At 31.9% G+C, this 21,172-nt stretch overlaps 1 protein-coding gene across 2 annotated transcripts in view; it reads right to left on the bottom strand.

Annotated features, from left to right (window-relative positions):
• The window catches only part of otp (orthopedia homeobox), a 91,198-nt gene that overhangs the window by 3,328 nt on the left and 66,698 nt on the right, over positions 1-21,172 (bottom strand). For both annotated transcript variants that reach the window (XM_075310904.1, XM_075310903.1), the window contains exon 3: positions 3,649-3,853. In XM_075310904.1, the coding sequence (XP_075167019.1) occupies positions 3,649-3,853 (205 nt within the window). The remainder of the gene's footprint in view (positions 1-3,648; positions 3,854-21,172) is intronic.

Here is a 21,172-nt window from a genome sequence, read left to right as displayed (position 1 = left end):
GAGGAAGAAATTTTTTATTAAGGGCATTTTCACAAATATTTATTGAGAAATATAAATTCTTATCTAGAGCAAAGTACAAAAATGTGTATTGCAAAATACCCATTCATAAAAATTTTGGTTAAAAAAATATTTGAAAATAAGTAGCAACTTACGTTATTTTTTAAAATATAGATTTACGTGGCCATGGTTAAACTGAGTTTTCCACATTATTAAAAATACATTATCGAAAAGATGACATTCGTCCAAGTGTCCCAATGGAAGAATAATACAAAGATCAATTTATTATCCTATATCACATTTTAGTTAACGTCTACTGGCACCCATGTAGGAAATTAATATAATTTTTGAAAAATGGAAAAATATCAATATTGGTGATTCCACGATCAGTGGACTGTATGACTTTCAATCTCATTGAGCTCTAAAAAAGTCGAATAGTTGGACTACAGCCAACTTAATTTCTATAGAAAGTTCTGACATAATTTTGTTTCTATAGAATTTTCTAAAACTTTTATTTTTTATAAAATTTTCTAAAAATTTTATTTTTATGGAAAATTTTGTGAAAGTTTTTTTTATAGAGACATTTATCAAAATTTTATTTCTGTTGAAAATTTTATCAAAATGTATTTCTATAGAAAATTTTGTCAAAATTTCATTTCTATAGAAAATTTTGTAAAAAATTTAATCCTAAAGATTTTTTTTTTAATTTTATTTCTATAGAAAATTTCATCACAATTGTATTTCTATAGAAAATTTTGTCAAACTTTCATTTCTATAGAAAATTTTGTAAAAAAAATATTCCTAAAGAAAATTTTGTCAAAATGTTAGTTCTATAGAAAATTTCATCAAAATTGTATTTCTATAGAAAATTTTGTCAATATTTTATTTCGATAGAAAATTTTTGTAAAATTTTATTCCTATAGAAAATTTTATCAACATTTTATTTATATAGAAATTTTTATAAAATTCTATTTCTATAGAAAATTTTGTCAAAATTTCATTTCTATAGAAAATTTTGTAAAAAATGAAATTTTTGTCAAAATTATATTTCTATAGAAAATTTCATCAAAATTGTATTTCTATAGAAAATTTTGTCAAAATTTTATTTCTATAGAAAATTTTGTCAACATTTTATTTCTATAGAAAATTTTGTAAAAAATTTATTCCTAAAGAAAATTTGGTTAAAATTTTATTTCTATAGAAAATTTCAACAAAATTGTATTTCTATAGAAGATTTTGTAAAAAAATTATTCCTAAAGAAAATTTTGTCAAAATTGTATTTCTATAGAAAATTTCATCAAAATTGTATTTCTATAGAAAATTTTGCCAAAATTTTATTTCTATAGAAAATTTTGTCAAAATTTCATTTCTATAGAAAATTTTGTCAACATTTTATTTCTATAGAAAATGTTGTGAAAAATCTATTTCAATAGAAAACTTTGTAAAAATTGTATTACTATAAAAAAAAAATTTGTTAAAATTTTATTTCTATAGAAAATTTTTGTAAAATTTTATTCCTATAGAAAATGTTATCAAAATTTTATTTATATAGACATTTTTATAAATTTTGTTTCTGAGGAATCAGTGTTCGAATTCGGGGATTCGTATCTGCTACTTGGAGACAGCGTTACCCTTAAGAATTTCCAAATAGTGGCACAAAAAGTGGTACTTTCTATAAACTGCGGCACCTTCAATTTAAAAAAGTGCACATTTTTCCATAAAAATTCCATTTTCCCAATTAAACGCATTTATACCACTTTTATATATGGAATTGTCAAATAACAGCTTTCAATTTAGATCCACACTAACCTAACAACTTTGGGAGCCACCGTGGTGCAATGCATACACAAGGTCGTGGGTTCGATTCCTGCTTCGACCGAATACCAAAAAGTTTTTCAGTGGTGGATTATCCCCTCAGTAATGCTTGTGACATATATGAGGGTATCAAAGCTTCTCTAAGTGGTTTCACTGCAATGTGGAACGCCATTCAGACTCGACTATAAAAAGGAGGTCCCTTGTCAATGAGCTTAACATGGAATCGGGTAGCACTCAGTGATAAGAGAGAAGTTCACCAATGTGGTATCACAATGGACTGAATAGTCTAAGTGAGCCTGATACATCGGGCTGCCACCTAACCTAACCTAACAATTATTTTATCTCTATTTCATCGGAAAATATTCCTTGAAATTTTGTATTAATCCGTCTTATCTACTATAGAAAATTTCATTTGCATAGTTTTAGGCGGAACACTTGCACACTTGAAATATTAAGATACGAAAAGGTTCAGACAGTGGGACAGCGTAATCTTAATTGTATTTATGATCAAAATACATACAAGACACTACTGTATAAATGAATGTATTTAAACAGTTGCACAGTATGACAAAAAGGTGGCACAAAAATGTAAAAAATATGACTTTCAGCGGTACAATAAAAAAGTGGCTCAAAAGTACCATAGTTTGAAAAAAGTGGCAAATTTGCCACTATAGTGGTCTAATTGGGGTATGGATTGTGCGACTTCCAAACTCGCTGAGCTCTGGAAATGTCGAAACGTTGGAGTATAACCAACTTGAAAGCATAATCCATATCGATTACTTAGGGAAGATCTAGTGGATGTTTTTCAATGGCGAAGAAGAAAGAGGTCATTTACCATGACAATGTACAAATTTTCCACAATGTTTGTCTATCAGTTTATCTGTACGACAATTTTTAGAGACATATTCCAGATTTATATTCGATGATATAATAGACACTGCGTATTATGTTATTATTGTGATCGATTAGACATTTATCGATTTTGTACTTATGGCCGACAATTCATAGCGTTTGACCACACTGTAAGAATTTTACAAAGATGGACTTAATTTATACTTCGCGAGAAGTTCTTTTGAGGTGATATGTAAAAATCTCTTGTCCGACCGGCGTTTCACTGCCTCATAGAGTAATCAGGAAAATGTATTAAAATCGAGTGATACACATCTTTGGTGTCTAGCGAATTTTAATACGAATTCATAAAAGTTTGATGCAATTGATTCCTGAATTCAAAAACTTTAAAAGGCAAATTTCATGGGGATGGCACAAAGTGAACACGGTTTCCCTGTTCCAAGTCACCATACCGTTATAACAGGTAGGCATATTTACATAACAAATTTACATCAACTTTATTACAACTTTGGGAATTTAATCACTACATAAAATTTAAATGAAAATTATTGAATTGAATTATTTTTTTAAATTATTAAATTAAAATTTTAGCATACATAAGTATTAGGCTACATTTACTTCTATATTTAGTAACTACAAAATTTATGTTTTTTTTTTTAATTTATAACATTTAAAATTATAATTACCTAAAGCATTTAATCCGTAATGTTGATAACTACCAGCACCCATGGCAGAACCTAAATTAATACCAGAATTTAGACCACCATTCAAAGAAGATGAAAGCGATGAAGATTGATTAAGTTGACCAAAACCTTTAGAGTTTTTATTTTTTGTTTTTTCAAACATTTGAAATTGTTAATATTTAAGTTATAAGACATACGACAGAAGGAGGATACAAGAAAAAGATAAAGAAGAATAGCATAAATAACCAAACCGTAGTATTAGTATTGCATCTTTCGTAAAAAAGCATTGCATTTTTTTACTCACCAGCTGTCATGGGATTAACACCCACACTCCAACGGTCTCCGCCAAACATACTAGACCCACATAGACCCTCGCCCATAGCAATATTTGTAATATTAGCACCGAAAGGCGGTAAACCATGTGAGGGCAAGAGGGCACCTGGAGTACGAAAAACATTGGTGGTCTTCTTGCGTTTCTTCCATTTGGCACGGCGATTTTGAAACCAAACCTGAAAAGACAACAAAAAATTAGGGGGACAAATTAAATTTTGAAATAATATTTAAATTTACAAATGTAGCATAAATAAATAGAACTTTGAAAAACCCCCTAGTTGGAGGTAATGAAACATGTCATAACATCATTTTATACACGGTCAATTATCACCACTACCACCGCAATGTCTTGTCCTGTACGACTACCATTCCACCGCAATTTGAATTTTGCATTTGTAGTAACAACAAAGCTGTTACTAGAGGAATCTCTGCATATTGTCTTGTAGTCATCAGACGATAAATACAAAAATATTCTCAGATTACCCAGAGGGAGTTACACGGGGAGGAGTTATATACAATAAGGGCCTTAAATTGAATAGCTTAAAAAAATCAAACTGATTTTAAAATGTGATGTTTAGCGTCCCAGAAAAAAAAACAAGTATATATGACCGTAAGTTCGGCCAGGCCGAATCTTATGTACCCTCCACCATGGATTGCGTAGAAACTTCTACAAAAGACTGTCATCCACAATCGAATTACTTGGGTTGTGGTACCTTAAAACTTCTTAACATCGTTTTCTAAATTGTGAGTTAGTCCATATGTGGTATATATTAGACAAAAAAGTTAGGTATAGGTAAGTCTACAAATAATTAATAATCGATATGGACTTTTTGCACGATACATAGAGAGCCAGAATTGAAATATGGGGGTCGCTTATATGGGGGCTATATACAATTATGAACTTGATATGGACCAATTTTTTGTGTGATTGGGGATCGATTTATCTGAGGGCTATATATAACTATAGACCGATATGGACATGGTTGTTAACGGCCATATACGAGCACAATGTTTCAAATTTCAACTGACTCGGATGAAATTTGCTCCTCCATGAGGCTCCAAAACCAAATCTCTGGGTCGGTTTATATGTGGGCTATATATGATTATGGACTGATATGGACCACTTTTGGCATGGTTGTTAAATATCATATACTACCATCACGTACCAAATTTCAAGCAGATCGGATGAATTTTGCTTCTCCAAAAGGCACCGGAAGTCAAATCTGGTGATCGCTTTATATGGGGGCTATATATTATTATGCACCGATGTGGACCAATTTTTGCATGGTTGTTAGAGACCATATATTAACATCACGTACCAAATTTCAACCGAATCGGATAAATTTTGCTCTTCCAAGGGGCTCTGGAGGTCAAATCTGGTGATCGGTTTATATGGGGGCTATATATAATTATTGACCGATGTGGACCAATTTTTGCATGGGTGTTTGAGGCTATATATTAACACCACGTACCAAATATCAACTGAATCAGATGAATTTTGGTCTTCCAAGAGGCTCCGGAGGTCAAATCTGGTGATCGGTTTATATTGGGGCCATATATTATTATGCACCGATGTGGACCAATTTTTGTATGGTCATTAAGAGACCATATACTAACACCATGTACCAAATTTCAGCCGGATCGGATGAAATTTTCTTCTCTTAGTGGCTCCGCAAGCCAAATCTGGGGATCGGTTTATATGGGGGCTATATATAATTATGGACCGATGTGGACCAATTTTTGCATAGTTGTTAGAGACCATATACTAACACCATGTACCAAATTTCAGCCGGATCGGATGAAATTTGCTTCTCTTAGAGCAATCGCAAGCCAAATTTGGGGGGTCCGTTTATATGGGGGCTATACGTAAATGTGGACACATATTGCCCATTTGCAATACCATCCGACCTACATCAATAACAACTACTTCTGTCAAGTTTCAAGTCGATAGCTTGTTTCGTTCGGAAGTTAGCGTGATTTCAACAGACGGACGGACGGACATGCTCAGATCGACTAAGAATTTCACCACGACCCAGAATGTGGGGTCTTAGAGCAATATTTCGATGTGTTACAAACTGAATGACAAAGTTAATATACCCCCATCCTATGGTGGAGGGAATAAAAACGTCGTCCAAAAAGTAGTGAGGAGGTGCTAAATTGGCGCAGAAAAGATGAATTTAACATGGGCTTGTCATTGAACGAATTTCAACCATTTCAACCGGCGTTGAACTGAATTGGCATTCGTTCTTAAGGTGTGATCCGAATTCAGTGTTTTGAGTGTGGCTTAAAAAAATTTTGTTTTTTTTACAAATAAATAGTTTTTACATTTTTTTTATGATTTTCAATGCATTCTAATGTATATCTGAAACAATAGACCTCAAATATTTGTAGAAATTCCCATTTTTATACCATGCGCCACACTGTGGAACAGGGTATTATAAGTTAGTGCATATGTTTGCAACACCCAGAAGGAGACGAGATAGACACATGGTGTCTGTGGCAAAAATGCCCAGGGTGGGGTCTTAAGTCGATATAGCGATGTCCGTCTGTCCGTGAACACATTTTTGTAATCAAAGCCTAGGTCGCAGTTTTAGTCCAATCGACTTCAAATTTGGCACAAGTATGTGTTTTGGCTCAGAATAGAACCCTATTGATTTTGGAAGAAATCGGTTCAGATTTAGATATAGCTCCCATATATATCTTTCGCCCGATATGGACTAATACGGTCCCAGAAGCCAGAGTTTTACCCCAATTTGGTTGAAATTATGCACAGGGAGTAGAATTAGCATTGTAGCTATGCGTGCCAAATTTGGTTGAAATCGGTTCAGATTTAGATATAGCTCCCATATATAGCTTTCGGCCGATTTACACTCATATGACCACAGTGGCCAAACTTTTACTCCGATTTAATTGAAATTTTGCACAGGGAGTAGAATTAGCATTGTAGCTATGCGTGCCAAATTTGGTTGAAATCGGTTCAGATTTAGATATAGCTCCCATATATAGCTTTCGGCCGATTTACACTCATATGACCACAGTGGCCAAACTTTTACTCCGATTTAATTGAAATTTTGCACAGGGAGTAGAATTAGCATTGTAGCTATGCGTGCCAAATTTGGTTGAAATCGGTTCAGATTTAGATATAGCTCCCATATATATGTTTTTCTGATTTCGACAAAATTGGTCAAAATACCAAAATTTTCCTTGTAAAATCGCCTTTGCTTAGTCGAAAAGTTGTAAAAATTACTCTAATTTTTCTAAACTTCTAATACATATATATCGAGCGATAAATCATAAATAAACTTTTGCGATGTTTTCTTAAAATTGCTTCAGATTTAAATGTTTCCCATATGTTTTTACTAACATTGTGTTCCACACTAGTGCATTAGCCGACTTAAATTTTGAGTCTATAGATTTTGTAAAAGTCTATCAAATTCTGTCCAAGTCGAGTGATATTTAAATGTATGTATTTGGGACAAACCTTTATATATAGCCCCCAACACATTTGGCGGATATGATATGGTATCGAAAATTTAGATCTACAAAGTGGTGCAGGGTATAATATAGTCGGCCCCGCCCGACTTTAGACTTTCCTTACTTTCTGAAACAATGGACCTCAAATATTTTTAGAAATTCGGAATTTTTGGCATTTTTTTCGACAAAATTTAAATAATTTGCACCATTTTATTAATTCTTTCTCTGTTTTTAACATATTGTAAACAAAAAAGTTCACATTACCTATTAAAAATATGAAAAAAGCGAGTTATAAAAAAAATCAAAGTACTTTCTTTGTAGTTAAAATATGTTAAAGAACATCTTTGGAAGTGCTTTTAAAGTTGTGCCTTTAGAACAACTTCCAAATTTTTTGCTGGGATGATGTGTGATCGATTGATGGGAGCTATCCACCAGACTTTAAGAAAAATTAACTTTAGTTTAGTTATGCATTTAAAATATGAAGGAAATAAGATTTGGATATTGAGATCAGGATATCCCCTTCAAGGCCCTTCATGCCTTGGTGCTACCTATTTTTCATAACTGGTCTTGGTTTTGTTGTCTTAATATCAGAAACATGCTCAAATATTGTACAACTAATGGTCGATGAAAGCTCACCTCCTCCACCCCCTAGATATAAATCCATAGGAAATAGCCCGACAAGAACACCATATTCCTTGTTCTTCAATACAATGGACCAATGGGTTTGAGTTACAAATGTATGCTGTGTAAGTGTATTCTGTTCTATTGCCTATAGCCGCAACCGAATGATAAAGGTAACATTGACCCACCTCTCTCTCTACTTTTGCTCTGTCATCAATACATGGATTCTCAGTTGGGGTTTTGGAAAGGTTTACCTCAACATTTGCTTTAAGATTTATGCATTTTTCAACAGTGTTGACCAACCAAGGAAGGAAATTGATTGAGAGTTTTGAGGTTTTGTAAGGTAACAAGAGTAGAGCCTGTCAGTTAGGCTTTCGAATTTCGACAGATACATGCTAACATCTTGTAGTAGTAGGTAAATTCGGCTAGTAGAAGAAGCGATGAGATGACATAGATTGTTAGACAATATTGTCTTATATGTTGGAAAGGCAAATGTAAAGAGATGGGAACTTATACACAAGTGCAGTGAAAAAAATATTGCATTAATAATAAATATTAATTATTCGGACACTGGAAACTTTTAATTAAAATAAATTAATTCTTCGATTTTTCTTCGGAATTGTAAATTATCTGTTAAAGTCCAATGTATGTCTGTAGAGAGCATAATTTTTTACGAAAATGGGGAGGCACATATACTTAAGGGTGTTTTATCTAAATCTCAACTTATGGCTAAAACATTTAATTTGCAATTTCTTTCTTCGCTAAAAGTAATTAGGAAATATAGAGAAATTTGCATCACCACAACCGTTTGGGTATGCAGCATTTTTGTTAAATAAAAATTTTTATTGCATACTTTTAAGTACTTGCATATTTTTAAAACTCCAATCAATATGGAGAACATACATTATTCTAGGACATTAAGCTAAACTTGAAATCGTGTAGCCCTTAACGATAAAAGGGAAATTCTCCACCTGCAGTATCAAGAAAGCCTAAAATAAGGGCCAGTATTGGACGTGTAAACCCTAGCGTTTGTTAAGTTACCAATTACAACAGTAGTGTGGATGGCATTTAGTGACACAAAAGTATCAACGCATGTCATATTTGTCACTAAAACGGTACATTGATCCCTACTACAAGGTGGCTGATATGTAACGCAACAAAGTAATGCAGCATATCCTTAATTTTTTTAGTTTTTGTTTTATTGTTCTAATGCCTGAAATAACATCAAATTTTAAGATAAATTTACATTTATTCTAACAGGCTATCTGTGGCATGAATTTGGCCGATAATGCCATAACACGCTGCACCACAGTAGCTTTGTGGTATTGTGTACCTTTCGCGGGAAGAGCTGAAGTGATTTTTTTTTGTGCCAACCTTACATTGAGATCCGGAGATTTTTATGGTCACTAAGCGGTAGAAATAAACAATAAACCTCGTTTTTTAAGCCATTCTTGGTTGACGCATCCCTAGTCCTGTTGGAATGTTCATGGTCTGCGGCCAAAAAATTGCCGTGCTTCAATAGTGTCTTTAGGATATTTTCCCGATAATATTCGGCATTTATTATACCCTCCACCATAGGATGGGGGGTATATTAACTTTGTCATTCCATTTGTAACACATCGAAATATTGCTCTAAGACCCCATAAGGTATATATAGTCTGGGTCGTGGTGAAATTCTGAGTCGATCTGAGCATGTCCGTCCGTCCGTCTGTTGAAATCACGCTAACTTCCGAACGAAGCAAGCTATCGACTTGAAACTTGGCATAAGTAGTTGTTATTGATGTAGGTCGGATGGTATTGCAAATAGGCCATATCGGTCCACTTTTACGTATAGCCCCCATATAAACGGACCCCCAATTTGGCTTGCGATTGCTCTAAGAGAAGCAAATTGCATCCGATCCGGCTGAAATTTGGTACATGGTGTTAGTATATGGTCTCTAACAACCATGCAGAAATTGGTCCATATCGGTCCATAATTACATATAGCCCCCATATAAACCGATCCCCCGATGTGGCTTGCGGAGCCTCTAAGAGAACCAAATTTCATCCGATCCGGCTGCAATTTGGTACATGGTGTTAGTATATGGTCTCTAACAACCATGCAAAAATTGGTCCACATCGGTCCATAATTATATGTAGCCCCCATATAGACCGATCCCCAGATTTGGCTTGTGGAGCCTCTAAGAGAAGCAAATTTCATCCGATCCGGCTGAAATTTGGTACATGGTGTTGGTATATGTTCTCTAATGACCATGCAAAAATTGGTCCACATAGGCCCATAATTATATATAGCCCCCATATAAACCGATCCCAGATTTGACCTCCGGAGCCTCTTAGAGGAGCAAAAGTCATCCAATCCGATTGAAATTTGGTACGTAGTGTTAGTATATTGTTTCTAACAACCATGCCAAAATTGGTCCATATCGTTCCATAATTATATATAGCCCCCATATAAGCCGATCCCCAGATTTGACCTCCGGAGCCTCTTAGAGGATCAAAATTCATCCGATCCGGTTGAAATTTGGTACGTGGTGTTAGTATATGGTCTCTAACAACCATGCAAGAATTGGTCCATATCGGTCCATAATTATATATAGCACCCATATAAATCGATCCCCAGATTTGTCCTCTGGAGCCTCTTGGAGGAGCAAAATTCATTCGATCCGGTTGAAATTTGGAACATGGTGTTAGAATGTGGACTCTAAGAAACACGCAAGAATTGGTCCATATCGGTCCATAGTTATATATAGCCCCCATATAAACCGTTCCCCAGATTTGATCTCCGGAGCCTCTTGGAGGAGCAAAATTCATCCGATCCGGTTGAAATTTGTAACGTGGTGTTAGTATAAGGCCGCTAATAACCATGCTATAATTGGTCCGTATCGGTCTATAGTTATATATAGCCGATCCCCAATCACACAAAAATTGGTCCATATCGGTTCATATTCATGTTTGCCACTCGAGCCAAAAATAATCTACCAAAATTTTATTTTTATAGAAAACATTGTCAAAATGTTATTTCTGTAGAAAATTTTGTCAAAATTTTATTTCTATAGAAAATTTTGTCAAAATTTTATTTCTATAGAAAATTTTTCCAAATTTTATTTCTACAGAAACTTTTTCCAAATTTTATTTCTATAGAATTATTTTCCAAATTTTACTTCTATAGAAAATGTTGTCAAAATTTTATTTTGTCAAAATTTTATTTATATAGAAACTTTAAACTTAATTGTATACGTATTTAATCGGCCTTTTTAGTTTAATATATACCACGTATGGACTATGTGGTATATATTACGGTGTTGGGAAGTTTTAAGATACCTTGCCATCGGCAAGTGTTACCGCAACCCAAGTAATTTGTGGATTGTGGATGACAGTCTTTCGTAGGAGTTTCTACGCAATCCATGGTGGAGTGTACATAAGATTCGGCCTGGCCAACTTACGGCCGTATATACTTGTTTTTTTATTTTTATTATTGAGTAACAAAAAGGTTGGAAATAACATCCAATTTTAGAATCAGCTCAAATTTGTTCGAATTGGTCACCGCACCCAGAGAAGGAATATGGTCACCTCAAACATGTTTCAAGAGCAAAATGTTACGTTTGGATGGTGACCATGTAACATGTTCGCTGCAACCATGTTATTTTCTCCGATATTATGTATCTCTTTTCTGAAAGCATGTTATGTTTGCCGAGAAAACACCATCCAAAAATAACATTTTGCTCTTGAAACATGTTTGAGGTGATCATCTTCCTTCTCTGGGTACATTGGAACGAATTATTAACTTCAAACGGCCGACAAAACCATCACACGCTGCACGAAAGTGGCTTCCGGGTATTTTGGCCTATTCTCGCCAAAGCGGCATCTTGAGATGATCGACACTTTTGTGTTTTCTATTGCCAACCTTGCTCTACAAAATATACCAGGCAAAAAGTCACACGGATTGAGATCCGGAGATTTTGGTAATCCTTGTGCGATAGAAATAGAGGGGGAACCTCATTTTTATGTCATTCTTTGATGACACTTGATGAGTGCCACGGTGCTAAGTCGTGTTGGAATGTCTAGGGTTTGCGTTCGAAATGTTTGTCTGCACATGCAGAGAGAAGGAATATGATCACCCTAAATATGTTGCGACAGCAAAATCTTATTTTTGGAACATTTTTGTAACAAAAATGTTTTCTCGGCAAACATATAAATGATTGCCGAAATAAGATACATAATTTTGCCAGCAAATAACATGGTTGAATTCAATCAGAAATGACTTGATTTTTGAATGCAACAGATCAAAGTAATTTTGTAGGCTTGTAAACAATAAAATGAACTGTCACGGGAATAAATCTATCAACTGTCAGACGAGTGGTTTAGACTAGCACCCGGAAGTTGGTTCCAAATTTTTTACAATAAACACCAGTCTAGACTCACATCTAGGTATAGGTTCCTTATATAGATAAGATATGGTTTTTAAGCTAATATTCTCCTTAAGTAAAACCTATTTTGAAAATAGTGTAATATTTTTTTTTTTTTTTTGTTAGAAAATATATATTTTAATGTAAATATATGTGCTGTTGTATTTCCAAAATATATTGCCTACTTTTAGGCATTTGAAATTCATCAAAATTCAAAGTAGCCATAAAAAGTCAAGTGACATAAATTTTGTTCGTTCCTTTTTTTTACACTTAAGCAAATTTTAAATGAACCATTAAAAAAAAACAAAACAAAACAAAATATTTTCCTTTGTTACGTTAATCATTGTGAGACGAACCACATTGTAAAGGAAACCCAGTCATTAGTCATGACGACCCTATGATTGCTTTTTCATGTCTTGTTAACTTTTCACGGACTTTGTTTTTTGCCACTTTGTTTTGGTTTTTCCGTTTCGCTTATGTTGACGTTTGAATGAATTTTTATTTTGTGCCATTTCATCATTATCATTACTTATGCATGAGCTGAAAGTTCATCCATAGAAGCGAACACATTCACTGGGGGACGAAATCTGTGCTGGATGAACAATAAAACATATTTCACAAAATATAATGGCATAAGCGCAAAAAACCAAAAAAAAAACGAAAGTCTACAAAATGTTATAGTCAAAATAGATGAGAGCACAAGGACGAACTCAAACAAAACATGGAGGGCAAAAGTAAGTGTTTTCTACAGCATTTGGATATTGAATAAAGAAACCAGTTTTTCAATTAAAAACAAGTATATACAGCCGTAAGTTCGGCCAGACCGAATCTTATGTACCCTCCACCATTGATTGCGTAGAAACTTTTACGAAAGATTGTCATCCACAAATTTCAACTCACATGGTAGTTAAATATCATATACTACCACCACGAACCAAATTTCAACCAGATCGGATGAATTTTGCTTCTCCAAAAGGCACCGGAGGTCAAATCTGGGGATCGGTTTATATGGGAGCTATATATTGTTATGGACTGATAGGAGCCAATTCCTGCATGGTTGTTGGATACCCTATACTAACATCACGTACCAATTTTCAAGAATTTTGCTCTTCCAAGGTGCTCCGGAGTTCAAATCTGGGGATCGGTTTATATGGGGCCTATATATAATTATGGACCGATATCGACCAATTTTTGCACGGGTGTTTGAGGCCATATATTAACATCACGTACAAAATTTCAACTGAATCAGATAAATTTTGGTCTTCCAAGAGGCTCCGGAGGTCTAATCTGGGGATCGGTTTATATGGGGCCTATATATAATTATGGACCGATATGGACCAATTTTTGCATGGTTGTTAAAGACCATATACTAACACCATGTACCAAATTTCAGCCGGATCGGATGAAATTTGCTTCTCTTAGAGGCTCCGCAAGCCAAATCGGGGATCGGTTTATATGGGGGCTATATATAATTATGGACCGATATGGACCAATTTCTGCATGGTTGTTAGAGACCATATACTAACACCATGTACCAAATTTCAGCCGGATCGGATGAAATTAGCTTCTCTTAGAGGCTCCGCAAGCCAAATCGGGGGATCGGTTTATATGGGGGCTATATATAATTATGGACCGATGTGAACCAATTTTTGCATGGTTGTTAGAGACCATATACTAACACCATGTACCAAATTTCAGCCGGATCGGACGAAAATTTGCTTCTCTTAGAGCAATCGCAAGCCAAATTTGGGGGTCCGTTTATATGGGGGCTATACGTAAAAGTGGACCGATATGGCCCATTTGCAATACCATCTGACCTACATCAATAACAACTACTTGTGCCAAGTTTCAAGTCGATAGCTTGGTTCGTTCGGAAGTTAGCGTGATTTCAACAGACGGACGGACGGACGGACATGCTCAGATCGACTCAGAATTTCACCACGACCCAGAATATATATACTTTATGGGGTCTTAGAGCAATATTTCGATGTGTTACAAACGGAATGACAAAGTTAATATACCCCCCATCCTATGGTGGAGGGTATAAAAATCATTTTAAAATTACAAAAAATAATAAATTGAAATTTTTTGATATCTTTAAATTGACCACATACAAAATCTGTTTTGTTACAAAAATATAGTTCAATCTAAAGATTTTGGGATTTATTTCGAACCAAAGGGAATAAATCCACCCCTTAATCTATTGGGTCCACTAAATTGTGTATACAGATCTCATTGATGGACTTTTTTTACAATATACAAAAAAAAAAAAAAACTATTCATAAACAAATAATTTCTATTTAGAAATCCATGGAAGGGTGTCTGGGTTTAAATTTTTTTATTTTATTGTTTTTCATATTGTGTAAATATTCTATGCTAAACATTAGGTTATATAATCTTTCATAATAGATCAAAATATTTTCAGTGTAAATTCGGATAATCACTTTAGAGTTTATTTTAGGTGAACTATACAGAAAAAAAATGTCAAGAACATTTTTCCAATTAAAGTCTTATTTGAGTTTTTAAAAAGATTCAATTGATGATTCAACAAATTTAATTGATTCAACAAATTTTTTAATTGGAAAAAAACTCGATCAGAAAAATTAATGGTATGAATTAATTTTTTAATTGTGGCTTTCAATTAATTTTTTAATTGCTACTATCATTTCTGTGATTGAAGACATTTCAATTAAAAATTAATTGGATCAATTAATTTCGTGATTGAAGACAAAAAAATATTTTTGTGTGTGTGGGTGTGTGTAGTTCTCAATTTGCGGTATACGACCAATTTTTAATTTTATATTAAATAAAATTAAAAATTTAAAAAAAAAATAAATAAAATTAAAATTTTAGTATTGACTTCTTCATACAAAAAATTAAATATTTGGGGTGGCAACCTAAATAGAGTGTTGTTAATATGTATTGCAACCAATTTTAGGGTGCTATCATTTCTAAACCATCGTCTAACAGCTGACGAAATTATTGCAGTGACAGTTCATTTTATTGTTTACATGCTTAAAAAAGCATTTTAATCTATTTGTGATGGAAATCAAGCATGATTGTACACACAGAGAAGGAATATGATAACCTCAACCATGTTTCAAGGGCAAAATGTTATTTTTGGGTGGTGACCATGTAACATGTTTATCCCAAAAATAGTGTTTTCTCACCAAACTTAAAATAATTTCCGAAAACAGATACATAATTTCCGAGAATATAACATGGTTGCGATAAAAATGTTACATGGTCACCATCCAAAAATAACATTTTGCTCTTGAAACAGGGTTGAGGCGATCATATTCCTTCTCTGGGTGTATGATTGCTTTTTATTTGGCAGGTATACCACAAGTGGCTATCGTTAGAGCCCTCCCAACATTTAAATGTGAATAAATCCTTGGTACGAGAGACCATTGGTGGTTACCGTGATATTGGCAGATTTGATGAAGGAGTTCCTCGCTTCATTTCTACCGAACAACGGCTATCGGATCTCAAACCGTTGGACTTTCGCGGTTTGGGTATTTTAAAGAGCTCACTAATAGAAAAAATTTACGTTTCAAAATTGTGAACGGACGGTAACAAAATGAAACGGAAACGTTCACGAAAAATCAAAACGGAATGTTTACGGTTTCACCCACGGGCGTTCACGGTTTCATTAACGGCTTTCGTACGAGACCATTGGTGGTTACCGTGATATTGGCAGATTTGATCAAGGAGATCCTCGCTTCATTTCTACCGACCAACGGCCATCGTATCTCAAACCGTTGGACTTTCGCGGCTTGGGTATTTTAAAGAGCTCACTAATAGAAAGAAATTACGTTTCAAAATTGTGAACGGACGGTAACAAAATGAAACGGAAACGTTCACGAAAAATTAAAACGGAATGTTTACGGTTTCATCCACGGGCGTTCAGGGTTACAGTAACGGCTTTCGTTTCGGTAGTGAATTTTTTTTATAAATTTGGTCCCATTTTCTTTTCAGACCATGAATGCTGGTTTTTGTTTTGACAACGCATCTTGTCATTTTATCATTGTCAGGTTGTCACCGTCTGTTCTCCGTTTGACACCACATGTGTGTTGATTCACTTTCATAAACGGTTCATTTTGAAACGTGCACGCCGTTTATGATTTTTTTTCTATGGGTGTTGGGTTGGTACCAAAAAAAATACCAAAGCGTCAATCTCAAGAAGGCGCTTCACGAAAATCTGCGTAAATATCGCAAAGCCAATTTCATGCTGCATGTGATTGCTTTGTTGGCCGTTTGAAGGTCATGATTCGTGCCAAAGGTAGTCAAATCGAATAAATCTAAATTAATTCTAAAATTTGATGTTATTTCCGATATTTTTACGGTTAAACAATAAAATTAAAAAAAAAAATAAAAAAAAAATTAGCGCCTTACATTGTTGTATTACATATCAACCACCCGAAATAAATCTAGAAATTATAAAAATGGATACATATACCGTTTACCGAATTTCACAAGGAGATATATGTCAATTTAAAACAGTCAAAGTTATATTAGAAACCTCAAAGTACAAAATATTTATTTTTATTAAAAAACTACTTCAAATCAAGGAATTAATATACATAAAATAGTAGTCTACATTTGAAGCTATTTTGTCCTTAAGAATAGTAAAACAAATATCAGCTAATTTAATGATAATTTCTTTAAGTCAAGAATGTCTACAGAAAACAAGTCTTAACTTACAAGACGCAAATTTAAAAATGAGTATCGTAAATAAAAAAATATAAAACAAAGATGATAAAATTATATTACTAAGAATTCCTTTTTTATGCCTTCAATATTGTGGAAATTCAATTTCCCAAAAAAATACCTAGATAATCTTTGACATTCAATATTTTCATTATATTCAATATTAAGTCAATATCTTGTTAAAATTTGCAAAAATCAGAAATATAAAATGTCCATTAATTAAATATCCTACTGCGAGGACCTGATGCTGTTCTATATACATATCCTTTATCTCTCTAAGGCAATGTTAACAGTTGTCTACCAACATTAATAATAAAAAATTAAAGATAATTGAGCGCAACCAAAAAAAAAAGGCGCGATCCCAAAGAGTGCCACCAACAACACCAGCAAAAAACAAACAACAATAACACATTTCCACGAGCTATAAGAGAGCACAATAACCTTGTGGCCTTAGAATAATCAAAAAACCATTCAGTCATCTCAACCCCTATTATGCTAAAAGTGGATGTGGTGTGCTACAATACCCTCCAAAAAATGTATGCTAGCCAAATGTAATTTAGTATAAAACCGCCCTATTTAACGCCTATTTATATGTATGTCTATACATTGTAACCATCTTTGTTATAAATCGCAAGGCAATTTTGTTTTAACGCCTTAAAGTAGGCATTGACCCATAAGCGGAAGCTCACACCTAAAAGTATGCATGCAAATCACGTTTTTATGACTGCTTATGAATTATAGAAAAATCGATTTTCCTCACCATGAAATTGTGTTAATATGCGGTGGAATGAGTATAGATATAAAGGAAAGTGACGCTAGACATGGAGGATGTTTTGGGAAAGAGAAAAACTTTTTAGATTTACTTAATTTTATATTTACGAAGCAACGACAAAATAATTCTCAATGTCAATTTAATTCATAGAAAAAAACAAAACAAGAAAATCTCAACAAACATAACAAATTTTTAGAAATTCACCATAAAAGTCAAGGTCGCCTTGTTGTATGTTTTCTAGGTAGGGCATGACTTTGAGAAACAACCCTTAAGGTATGCAATACAATTTTCATATTAAAGTGTTAAACCTGTAATGAGCAAACATGCTGGTGAATAATACAAGACAATGCACTATTTTTGCTGCCCCGCTAACCTGCCAAAGTAGACACTTGGACAGACAGTTAGACAGACATCAGAGTAAGGTTATGGAAGAGACCAAACAATCGAATCCTCAACACAATAACAACAAGGACGATGGCAATGACGAAGGCATGAAATAAAATTCCATGCCATTGCTCTTCCATTTGAACATGTGACAGTGATAAATACCCACGGGACCATCATCATCATTGTGAGTTGGAAAAGTACAAGAAAATTTACTTAACTTTGGAAAAATCAGAACGTTTGTTTTTTTTTGCCATGCCATACTTTTTACTACATTCTAAGGGTTTTTCGTTTTCATTTTATCCTGCAAGAGCTTTGAGAAGAAGTGCAAGTTATTGTCTTTGTAAATGGAAAATATTTCGTTTGGAAATCCTAAACTTTTTCAAATTGATCGATCGAAATAGAAAGAAGTAATTCCTAGGTTTTCCAACAAGGATTGAAGGAAAGGATATAAGAAAATGGGGAAACTGAATTTTGAAAGCAAGAGAGGGTTAAACTTTTGCAGTCGTTTTTTTGGGGGGTTATAATGAACCATACATTGGCCTTAAAGCGAGATACTATTATGGCAAACAGGATTGTCAGTTTAACCATCAGATAATCGAATAATCGTCCTCAAGTTGAATGAAAATCCATAATAATCAGCGATCCCATTGTGTCAATTTTTCATATAATGACACGTTTTTGCCACTACGAGTACAAGCCTTACATTATAATTTAAATGGAAATAAAATTTTGGCAAAATTTTCTATAGAATTAAAATTTTGACAAAATTTTCTATAGAAATAAAATTTTGGCAAAATTTTCTATAGAAATAAAATTTTTAAAAAATTTTCTATAGAAATAAAATTTTTAAAAAATTTTCTATAGAAATAAAATTTTGACAAAATTTTCTATAGAAATAAAATTTTGAAAAATTTTTCTATAGTAATAAAATTTTGACAAAATTTTCTATAGAAATAAAATTTTCACAAAATTTTCTATAGAAATAAAATTTTGAAAAATTTTTCTATAGTAATAAAATTTTGACAAAATTTTTTAAAGAAATAAAATTTTGAAAAAAATTTCTATAGAAATAAAATTTTGACAGAATTTTCTATAGTAATAAAATTTTGACAAAATTTTCTATAGAACTAAAATTTTGAAAAAAATTTCTATAGAAATAAAATTTTGACAAAATTTTCTATAGAAATAAAATTTTCACAAAAAGTTTTGTATAGAAATAAAATTTTGGCAAAATTTTCTATAGAAATAAACTTTTGAAAAAATTTTCTATAGAAATAAAATGGTCGTAAAATTCTCTATAGAAATAAAATTTTGACAAAATTTTCTATAGAAATAAAATTTTTTATAGGAAAATAAAATTAAAAAATGTTGATAAAATATTTTTATCGATATAAAATGTTGGAAAACTTTCTATGGACAAAAAATTTTGAAAAAAAATTTCTATAGAACTAAAATTTTGACAATATTTTATATAGAAATAAAATTTTCTAAAGAAATAAAATTTTGACAAATTTTTCCAAAGAAATAAAATGTTTACAAAATTTTCTAAGAAAGAAATTGTTGACAAAATTCTCTATAGAAATAAAATTTTGAAAAAAAAATTTTATAGAAATAAAATTTGGACAAAATTTTCTATAGAAATAACATTGTCATTAAATTGTCTTTAGAAACAAAATTTTCATAAAATTGTCTATAGAAATAAAATTTTCTATAGGAAAATAAAATTAAAAATTTTAACAAAATTTTTTATCGACATAAAATTAAACTTTTGAAGTCGTCCTCAAGTTGAATGAAAAACCAAAATACTCAGCGATCCCATTGTGTCAATTTTACATATACACACAAAAAAAATTTTTTCTGATTCAATCACGAAATTAATTGGTCCAATTAATTTTTTAATTGAAATGTCTTCAATCACGCAAATGATAGTATCAATCACAGTTTTAATTGGGCATAGAAAAAAATCTTGATTAAAAAGTTAATTGATTTCATTACCAAATTTCAATTAATTTTTTAATTGATTCAATTAAAAATTTAATTGATGTTGATTGCAAAATTCAATTAATTCATTAATTTAAAAAAAGTTACTATTTTCAATTACCTTTTGAATTGGCTTAGAATTTTTATTTGGATTAACAATTGATTGTTTAAAAAAAAAATAATTTTAATTAAAAATTTTAAAAAATGTTAATCACTTTTTTAACAGACTTAGTCTTCCGAATTTGATTAAAAGTTTATTGTATCAATTAACTTTTTATTTCAAAATTTTTAAATTTTCAATCATTGACTTCTATCTTGATTAAAAAGTTAATTGTACCAATTAATTTATTAATTGAAAAAAAATTCAACTTCAATTAACTTTTTAATTGGAAATATTTTGGTGATATTTTTTTCTGTGTAGTGACACGAGTTCTGCCACTACAAACCTCACATTATATTTTAAATGTAAATAAAATTTTGGCAAAATTTTCTATAGAAATAAAATTATGACAAATTTTTCTATAGAAACAAAATTTTGAAAAAATTTTCTATAGTAATAAAATTTTGACAAAATTTTCTATAGAAATATAATTTTGAAAAAAAAAATTCTATAGAACTAAAATTTTGACAATATTTTCTATAGAAATAAAATTTTTACGAAATTTTCTATAGAAATAAAATTTTTGACAAAATTTTCTATAGAAAATAAATTTTGACAAAATTTTCTATAGAAACAAAATTTTCTATAGGAAAATAAAATTAAAAAATGTTGATAAAATTTTTTATCGACATAAAATTTTGGCAAATTTTCTATAGACAAAAAATTTTGAAAAAAATTCTATAGAACTAAAATTTTGACAATATTTTCTATAGAAATAAAATTATAACAAAATTTTCTATAGAAATAAAATTTCAAAAAAAAAATCTATAGTAATAAAATTTTGACAAAATGTTCTATAGAAATAAAATTTTGGCAAATTTTCTATAGACAAAAAATTTTGAAAAAAAAAAATTCTATAGAACTAAAATTTTGACAATATTTTCTATAGAAATAAAATTTTCCAAAGAAATAAAATTTTGACAAAATTTTCTAAAGAAATAAAATTTTGACAAAATTTTCTAAAGAAATAAAATTAAAAAAAAAA

The sequence above is a fragment of the Haematobia irritans genome, chromosome 5 (assembly GCF_050003625.1).
Source record: "Haematobia irritans isolate KBUSLIRL chromosome 5, ASM5000362v1, whole genome shotgun sequence".
Lineage (NCBI taxonomy): Eukaryota > Metazoa > Arthropoda > Insecta > Diptera > Muscidae > Haematobia > Haematobia irritans.
Note: the sequence above shows the minus strand (reverse complement) of the source record. Positions and strands in the feature narration are given on the sequence as shown.